The following is a 9,837-nucleotide window of genomic DNA, read 5'->3' on the forward strand; positions in this document are numbered from 1 at the left end:
AATTGCGTCAACTACTTGAAGCTTTTAATGCTCAACAAGCCAATATTATGGATAGTAATCAAAAAGAATTTGAGTTAGAGGAATAAATTGACATTCCAATGGAGGAGTTAAGAGTTGAATGTCGTCAACCATAGAACCAAATGGTGTTTGATGATATAATGCTGACATTGAAGAAGTGGTACTAGAGTCAATCAAAGACATTACAAATGCAATTTTAGCCTATTCTAGTTTTTGTCAAGAAGAGAATATCGATAATAAGTTGAATTTTCAGTTTGAGCGTATTGGTCGTCATTCCAAGCACTTTTCGACATTATATTCAAAAGGAAATACGAGAATCGATTCTTACGAGCCTATGCAACAATCAAAAGATAAGATAGATGAACCATACATTCTGAAATTTTAAGGTCGTTTAGGCAAGGTGATACTCTTCGATTGAAAGCCAAAAAGTACATCAGGAATTATTTAATTTTAAGCTGTATGAAGAAGGGTAAAACTAAGCCCTCATGCATTTTCCTGATTTATCATGTTTTCTTTTCATTATTTTGGCACAACATAAAATATTCTGCATATTGTTAGAACAATGAAATTAACTAAATATAACACGTGTAACAATTAAATACCACTAAATATTCCATAGCACAATTGCATAAATATTTATTACTAATAAAATATTATCTAAAGTTATTGAAAGAACTGAGAAGTGATAAAATTATTATTTATAACTCGTGTGACAATGATATATCACTAAATATATTGCTTGTACAAGCCACCAACCCAAAGGAAATAATTATTACTAAAAAATTGGCCATAATTATTAGATTCCCAATATTGTTAAAAAGATTCATGTCAGGTATCACATTAGTAGCCGAAAAGATTGTGAAATTAAATATAAGGTGCAAGAATATATATTCTTAATAGTATAAAATATTTTGAAAAAATAGTGCTAATTTGACCGAAAACGGATAATATCGCATCATGTTGTGACCGAAAGCGGACAATATCTTTGGGTCAGTTTTAGCCCAACAATTCATTTGGATGAAAGCTGTGAGCTCCACTATATAATCCCCTGTCAATAGCCTTCAGTTTCAGTAACCAAAACTTGAACTTAAGAAGCCATATTCCCATAATGGGTTTTAACGTATCCTCCATTAAAACATCTTCAGATGGAATATGGCAAGGAGAAAATCCTTTACACTATGCTTTCCCATTGTTAATCATTCAAACCACTTTAGTTGTCTTCCTCAGTCGCTGCCTTACTTTCCTCCTCAAGCCCCTCCGGCAACCCAAAGTCGTCGCTGAGATCCTTGTAAGTTCCTCCACCACCTTAGCCCTACATTTCAAGAAATAATACTTCGTTTAAGTTCTTTGCACTAACACTATATGCTTCCTAATTACATTTTTCATTTATATGGAGGTATGAAATTTTCTTTGTTATTTTTGCTATCAATACTTTTCTATTCTTTTTAGTATTTTCATCTTAGTTTTTTTGCTAACCTATCTTGAAAACACGTTTTCTGAGCCGATGGTCTATCGGAAACAGGCTCTCTATACCTAACACAAGGTAGGGGTAAGATTTGTGTACACCCCGCTCTCCCCAAACTCTACTTGTGGGATCGCACTAGGTATGTTATTGTATGGAGGTATGAAATTTAAGAAAGAAATAAACACTTTTAGTATATGACAAACCTTTAAGACTTGTGGTCTTAATTCTTCAATATGTCATAACATTTATATAGCTATAAGACATTTCATTAAGGTTAAAGTGAAAACTTTAAAGTTCAAGAGTATTCAAATATATAAAAAAAAAAAAAAAAAGGTGTCATACTTTTCAGAACAAACTATTAGGAGAAAAAGAGTGTCACATAACAAGGAAAAGATGAATCAGAGTATAATCTTCTTATTACCATCCTATTAATTAGACCTACAACAAATGATAACTTTCGTGATAGCAAGTTTGATACGATAAATAAAGTAATGACCTGTTACAGCTTCATGGTCGTAAAACTTTTTATACTGTCATTATATATAGCTAAAATCCAATGAATAAAAAAAAAATAACAAAATTCTTTCACGATTCCAGTTCTATATTTCGTGCACTTTTTCATAACTGCAATATCCTTGGTCGAGACTGGCCTATAAGTACTAAATTCCAACAGATAAAAAAGGCAGCCCAGCCCACAAATCACATTCACGCAGGATCCGGGGAGGGCTGAACCCCAAGAGTATAATGTAGACAACCTATCCTAATGCAAGCATTAATGGCTGCTTACACGCGTCAAACCCGTGATTTAAAGGTCACACGGAGACAACTTTACCGTTGTTCCAAGGCTGGCCTCCACTAAATTCCAAAAGATAACGTTTCATTTTTGTCATTGCAGGCTGGGATTATGCTTGGACCATCAGCTTTTGGTAGGAACGAAGTCTTCACACGCTTGATTTTTCCAACATGGAGCATTCCGATTCTTGAATCTGTATCAAGCATAGGGCTCTTATTCTTCTTGTTCCTTGTTGGCCTAGAACTAGACTTGAAAACCATACGTAAAAGTGGAAAAAGAGCTGCTGGAATAGCTTTTGCAGGAATTTCTCTGCCCTTTATTTTTGGCATTGGAGTTGCTTTTCTTCTAAGGAAAGTAATCAAAGGGGTTGATAGAGTTGGTTATGGAGAATTTTTCATATTTATCGGAGTTTCACTTTCAATCACCGCCTTCCCTGTTCTTGCTCGAATCCTCGCAGAACTAAGGTAAGGTTATATATGTTGAATTGCGTGATCATCTCATCTAGAAAATTATGTTACGTCCCTCATGCAATAGTGGAGCCATGAATTTATACCAAGGGATTCAAAAAATATATATATTGAAATTATCATAGTTGGAATTTGAACTTGTGACCTCAAACAACTTTTTGAACCCTTTTACCCCTACATGCACTGTAGAATACTTCCTTATAAGAGGGGATTTAACAGCATATATAGACCATGTTATAAAAATTAGTTAGGAGAAATACAAATTTTCTCCTTAGCGGAAGCGGATCGTCTGCAGTAACTCGACTCAAAATTACTGGTCGTCGGGAATCCTCACGTAGCGTGTAGAGAATAAACCGTAGCCACCTTCATTTGGTTATTAGTCAGTCTCCAAACACTCAAAATGGTGTTTATATAGACTGCATTTAGGGTTAGACAACCTAATGGGCCGACTAATTAGCTAGCACCCCTTATTTATTTTTCCCTATTTGCGCGGTCTAATTTTTTGACAAAGGGGATTTGATCAAACCCCTAACCTTCACGTAGCTCACCCCTGTCTCACGTATGTGATACTATGTTAAATTGTGTGAACATCATCTCATCTAAAATCTTAAATTGTTAGGGAATAGTGCACGCTATTAATTATTTTAATTATATTATGTCTGAACAGGTTACTTACTACACAAGTAGGTGAAATAGCCATGGCTGCAGCTGCCTTCAATGATGTTGCAGCATGGATCTTACTTGCTCTCGCAGTTGCTCTAGCTGGAGGAGGAAAATCACATAATAGTCCTTTAATTTCCCTTTGGGTTCTTTTATCTGGATTTGGATTTGTGGTTTTTATGTTCACTATTATTAGGCCAATAATGAATTGGATGGCAAGAAAAGCTTCATGTGGTCACCATATTGTGGAGGAAACTTACATATGTTTAACCCTAGCTGGAGTAATGTTGTTTGGTTTTATGACTGATCTTATAGGTATACATGCAATATTTGGAGCATTTATATTTGGATTAACAATTCCAAAAAGTGGAGATTTTGGAGGAAGGTTAATCTTGAGAATTGAAGATTTTGTTTCTGGATTATTATTGCCACTTTATTTTGCTTCAAGTGGAATAAAAACTGATATAACTAAAATTCATAGTCTTGGATCTTGGGGACTTGTTGTGCTTGTTGTGTCCACAGCTTGTGTAGGGAAGGTTTTGGGAACATTTATTGTGGGCATGTTATATTCTATACCAGTGAGAGAAGCCTTTACACTTGGAATTTTGATGAACACAAAAGGATTAGTGGAGCTCATAGTTCTCAATATTGGCAAAGAGAAAAAGGTAAGTTTAACAATATATATATATATATGCATTTGCTATTAGTTCTTTTTCCTTTCAAGAATTGGGCGTTCGAAATTTAGTGGCAGGGTGTACAAGAATAGTATTGAATAGGGTGTATTAGTAATGTTGGGATTAGTAATATTGAGATTAGTTATGATGAGATTAGTATACTGAGATTATTTTTATTCACTGTTTGGTTTGGTATACTAAAAATAACATGCATTGCATAAATTTTTTTTAATTATTTGTTTACGAAATACCCTCCATATCTTTAGAAAGGATTTGGAAAAGGTTTTGAAAAGGCAATTCTGTCTTTATACATACTTATCCATGTATTAGAAATCATGGTATTGCTAATACCATGATTTGCTATGTATAAAAATAGTACTATTGAATATGGTGTATAACTAATACAAGTATTACTATTGGTTGAAAAATATGTACCAAACAAGGAATTAATATTAATAAAGCTAATACATGTATTACTTTTCCTAATACGTCCTACCAAACAACTAGAGATGGACCTATGATATACCGAGAGGGATCATGATCGACACCCTTAAAGTTAGGCAAAAACTCCAAGTATATTTAGAAAATAGTGATATATTAATAGCGAACACTTGTATACAAAGTAGATTTTGGTTGAATCCAAAAGCGCACCCCCAAACTTCAAATCTTGAGTCCGCGTCTGCGAACGACCCTTTAATAATATAACCATTCTACCACACTCTTTGATGATGCACGTATTTATTAGTTGTGCCACTTCTTGATCATGATCTTAATTATTTGGCGACGTGATTACGTGTAACCTCGGATCCCACATAAAATCTGACAGTACTCAACCCATTATATATTCAGTGGACAAGCATTGACTTTTCTTCCATTATTATAAAACTTGCATGTTCCAACAGAAGTCAGATGATAAGATAACATGGTAGACTTGTCCTTTACACTCCTAGCTTTTTTGTGACTCTGTACGATGTAATAAATTTGATCCATACACCAAAATTTGATCCTAGTCAGTCTCCATATATTTTACCCTTTCAAATATGCCGACAGTGCATGTTACTGTTTATTTCTCAAGATTAGGGTATAGGGTTCTGAATATTCCCTTCTCACTTGAAAGAGAGGCATTTCTAAGAAGGAATTTCTTGAGTCCAAACTTAATGATCACTTCTCACTGTCTGTGGCGAAGTCAAAATTTTTATTAAGGGGTGTCAAAATATATAAAAATAAAGATACTAAAATAAGGGGAGTCAACACATAGTATATATACATATAAATATTCTTTTACCTACCTACACAGTGTATTTTTCCCGCAAAGAAATGTCATTTGACACCCCTTCCTACAAGGGGGCTCCCCCACTACTCACTGTTCAATGTCCAATGGTGATGTACTTGAAATGATTGTCACTAATTATCTATTTAGTTGGAAATCCAGGAAAGGATATAATCTAGAAAAATCCTTACTATACTTTCCAGAAATTCTTTCAGAAATATACTCTCTTTGTTTCAATTTACTATTTTACTATATGACATATATAGTTTGATCGGACACAGAATTTAAAGAAAAAAGAAGATTTTTGAAATATATTGTACTAAATATGTTAATGTAGCTGTAAAAGTTTTAAAACTTATAATTTTAAACGTGCTATAACATTTATACGGTCATGAAAGGGGAAAATGAACTAAGTCCAAGTTAAATTGATTCCGAATGTAGAAAGTTGTTTTTCCTTGTAAAACAGACTAGTGTCAATTGTTTTTTCGAAGAGAGGGAGTAGAAGATTCCTTTAGCTGAAATTCCATACTATAAGTTTTTGAAATCAATGAGACGTACTGTATACTCTAGGAGGAACAAGAGCAACGCTGATATTAGTGGAGAGTATTTTTTTTTCTAATTTTTCATCTGGTGTTCGATATTCATATTGGTGTCTCAATTAATTCAGATTTATGATGTTTAAGGTCTCTACTTCAGGATTTTTCTTAGAAGAATTAACCTAAATAGCCGTTCACCCAATCGCTTAAACTTAAAATAGCCGATGGAGGTATAATATATGAACAATCCATGTACAATATGTGTTTAAGTATGTATAATTAATGTATACATGTATATCGGCCAAAAAAAGTAAATAACGAATATGGCTGGCTATTTGTGTAAAATCTTTTTTTCTTATTCCCAAGGATTGAATCCGAGATCTTTTTCGCTTTATTTTACTTTTCTGTCGCTTTGACCCTAGTAAACATATATGTGCAATTTCGAGGTTGATGGCCAACAATTAGTCATTTGCCAAAAGATTCACTACTTAATATTTTTGACATCTATGTGACGATCAATTTTTTATGAACTAATTTCTTTCTTTGGCTGTCTCCATTAGGTTTTGGATGATGAGACGTTTGCAATATTGGTGGTTATGGCACTCTTTACAACCTTCATCACAACTCCTGCAGTAATGGCTATTCACAAACCCTCAATACACCAACTTCAACTCAAAAAGTTACCAAATAAAACCAAAGAAAACAATCTCAGAATTCTAGCTTGCATTCGTGGCCCTAGAGACGCACGTTCACTCATAACCCTCATTGAATCACTAAGATCTAACAAAAATAATAATTCTTCAGTTACCAAACTCTACGTAATGCAGCTCGTTGAATTCAGCGATCGACTCTCCTCGATCCTGATGGTTCAACGTGCCCGAAAGAACGGTTTTCCGTTCATCGGTCGTGTACTCCGGCGAGACGACACGACCGATCAAGTGGCCACGGCGTTCGAGGCATATAGTCAGTTAGGTCGGGTCAAGGTCCGACCTACGATGGCTATCTCAGCTTTGCCAAATTTGCATGAGGATATTATTCATGTTGCGGAGAAGAAACGAGCTGAAATTATTGTTTTGCCATTTCATAAACATTGGCAAATGGAAGGAGAAGAAGAAATGGAGATTCATGCAGGTATGTGTGTCAAAAATTGGTATACACATGTTCATTCGAATTACCAAATCAGCTAGTAATAAATTTTTTCTTTTATTTATCATGATTTTATCAAACAAATCAAACCTAAAAGTAAAATTGGTTTTAATGTTTAATTAAGTTTTTACTAGATCAATTTGGCTACATATGCCGTCCAAATGACCCAACTTTTAGATGGCTTTGTTCAAAATGACTTGCTAATAAATATAGGGAAAATGACATTGTATAGCCGCTCTTAAAATAATAGTCAAAATATATATATTTTTTGTATATATATACATTCTATATGTTATATACAAAAATTATACAATCTATATACTTTTTGGACTACCGAATGTAAATAGTTTCTGGCGCGGGCTAAAAGTGTAAAAAGCCCATAAATATATACCAAGCCAAACTGGTCCAATTCTTGGTGAATTCGGTGAAGTATATTTTTATGGGCTAAATTTGACTCCCCTACAACTATATTGTTCCGAGAAAAAAATTTCAATATCGTGTTCGTCTAGAAGAAAAACAAAAACTATATTCTGATTAGGGTCTTACAGAACGACAATTACATAAATACGTTCATATGCAGGGCACGGATGGAGAACGGTGAATGAGAAGGTGACGAGACGAGCGCCGTGCGCAGTGGCGGTGCTGGTTGATCGTGGATTAGAAGTGAATGGGATGAATTCCGTGAGAGTTTGCATTGTGTTCTTAGGTGGAGCTGATTGTCGAAAGGCTATGGAATTTGGTAGCAGAATGGTTGAACATCCAGCTGTTAGGGTTACATTAGTAAGATTCATTCAACATATTGGGAGTAATTTTGATGAAGTTGAAAGGTAATATCCTTTATGCATTTCTAGTATAATCTAACGGTTTAATGCATGCATTTGTATTTTGATTTTAAATTCTATGCATTGACGGTATAAAAAAATATTTATATAGATATAGTTATATAATAAGTGTAATTTGTAGTTAACGAGGCCAAAATCGTAAAGAACCTACTATCACAAGTTAAATAAAACTTTAGTGTAAAATATCTGTCTAGTGTCATGGTATAACTTAATCCTTGTCTATTATGTAGTACAGCATGTGTTATCATATAAGTTTAATTGATATGTATAAATAGTGTAAATACTCTTTACACTATTAGTAATCTTTAACATGCATGTGATGTTGTAGCAATAATATTATTTTGCAAGATACTAATCTCATACAATATTGCTCTTATCATAATAACTACTCAGAATTTAACTTGACACCAGATTAAAATATGCAAAATCAAGAAAAATAACGCATAAATGTAATATTATAAATTGCATGTTGCTATCAAAGGCTAATTCAGAATTTAAGGTCTATGGATTCAACCTTTAAGATTTTAGCATTGGACCAATTATATTTTTAAGTTATGAGTTCATATCTATTATTTATTGATATTTTAGTATTTTTTTAAACATATATTTATACTCCGCGTCAAAAATATTGAGTTCAGATGAACTCGATATCCGTATGTTGCATCCCCATGGTTGCTACATGTACAATTTCGCGTTAAACTTCAGAAATTAATCAAGATTTCAGTAGATCATTAGCACGCCAACATCTTTGGTATCATGATAAATTTGAGTTTTACCAAATCAAAACAACTAATTATAGACATCAAACTGGTCATGGATCTTTGGTTATATTACTATTTCTGCTATTCATATTTTCTTTACTTCATTATTTTCATCATAGCTTCTTTACTCTTGTATTTTTCAAACCCATTTTCAAAATACTTTTCTTGAGCTGAGGATCCATCAAAAACAACCTCTCTGCCTCACACACAGTGGCAGAGCTAGAATTTTCCCTAAAGGGAGTCAAAATATAAATAAGTAATTAAGCATATGAAAAAATTAAGGGGAGTTAACACATAGTATATGTACATAAAAATGAAATATTTAACCTATCTTCGCGGTATAATTTTCCGACGAAGGGGTGTCGATTGACTCCCTTGCCAATGAATGGCTCCGCCACCGCTCACACAAGATAGAAGTAAAATCTGCGTACACTCAACCCTCCTCTGACCCTGCTTATTGGATCACGTTGTTGTCGTTGTTGTACTAAATTCTTATAATGTATTGGTCTCATTTTTCCAAACAGGACTTTGGACGATACTACAATTGCAGATTTCAAGATAAGGTGGGATAAACAAACTGTATATGCTGAGAAAGAAGCAAGTGACGAATTGGTGGAACAAGTATTGGAAATAGGGAAAAGTGGGGAATTTGAGCTGATAATAGTAGGAAAAGGCAAGTTCCCACAAGGTATAATGGCAAAACTATTTGAAAACCCATTAACTGATCAGCATTCAGAATTGGGGCCAATGGCTAATATATTGGCTTCCTCTGGCAAAGAGATAAAAAGCTCTGTCCTAATGATTCAACAACAAGCTTTTGGCTGTGAAAATAGTAAGGATGTCAATTCAAAAGTGGCTAGCCAATGTTAAAAACCTGTTAAGATGGTGTGACTCATTTGGTAATTAGAGGGGATTATCAAATGTTAGTATTTAACTGTTGAATTGAAGAAAATACTCTTCAAATAGTTGTTGTCTCCATGTGTAGAATGAATAAATGAATAATCTCAATCTTTGTCTAAATTTTGTCTCCATGTTTGACTTTCCGTCGAAAAAATATCCTTGTCATTATACGAGTAATCCAAATATACCCTCGTCCGTTAGAAATAACCGATGTGGACCTTCAATCTCACGTGACACTAATATTTTGATGAGATGATTACCATGTGGCATGCCACCTCACTCCCCAACCCATTTTACTCCCTCCC

The 9,837-nt window shown here is 34.0% G+C and overlaps 1 protein-coding gene across 1 annotated transcript; it reads left to right on the forward strand.

Moving 5' to 3' along the window:
- Positions 1,110-9,652, forward strand: LOC109229519 (cation/H(+) antiporter 20). The gene is made up of 6 exons (XM_019394987.1): positions 1,110-1,306; positions 2,379-2,740; positions 3,411-4,068; positions 6,444-7,014; positions 7,610-7,856; positions 9,157-9,652. The coding sequence occupies exons 1-6, from the start codon at positions 1,127-1,129 to the stop codon at positions 9,500-9,502; spliced, it is 2,364 nt and encodes a 787-aa protein (XP_019250532.1). The 5' UTR covers positions 1,110-1,126; the 3' UTR covers positions 9,503-9,652.

This window comes from Nicotiana attenuata, chromosome 7 (genome assembly GCF_001879085.1).
Source record: "Nicotiana attenuata strain UT chromosome 7, NIATTr2, whole genome shotgun sequence".
Taxonomy (NCBI): Eukaryota; Viridiplantae; Streptophyta; class Magnoliopsida; order Solanales; family Solanaceae; genus Nicotiana; species Nicotiana attenuata.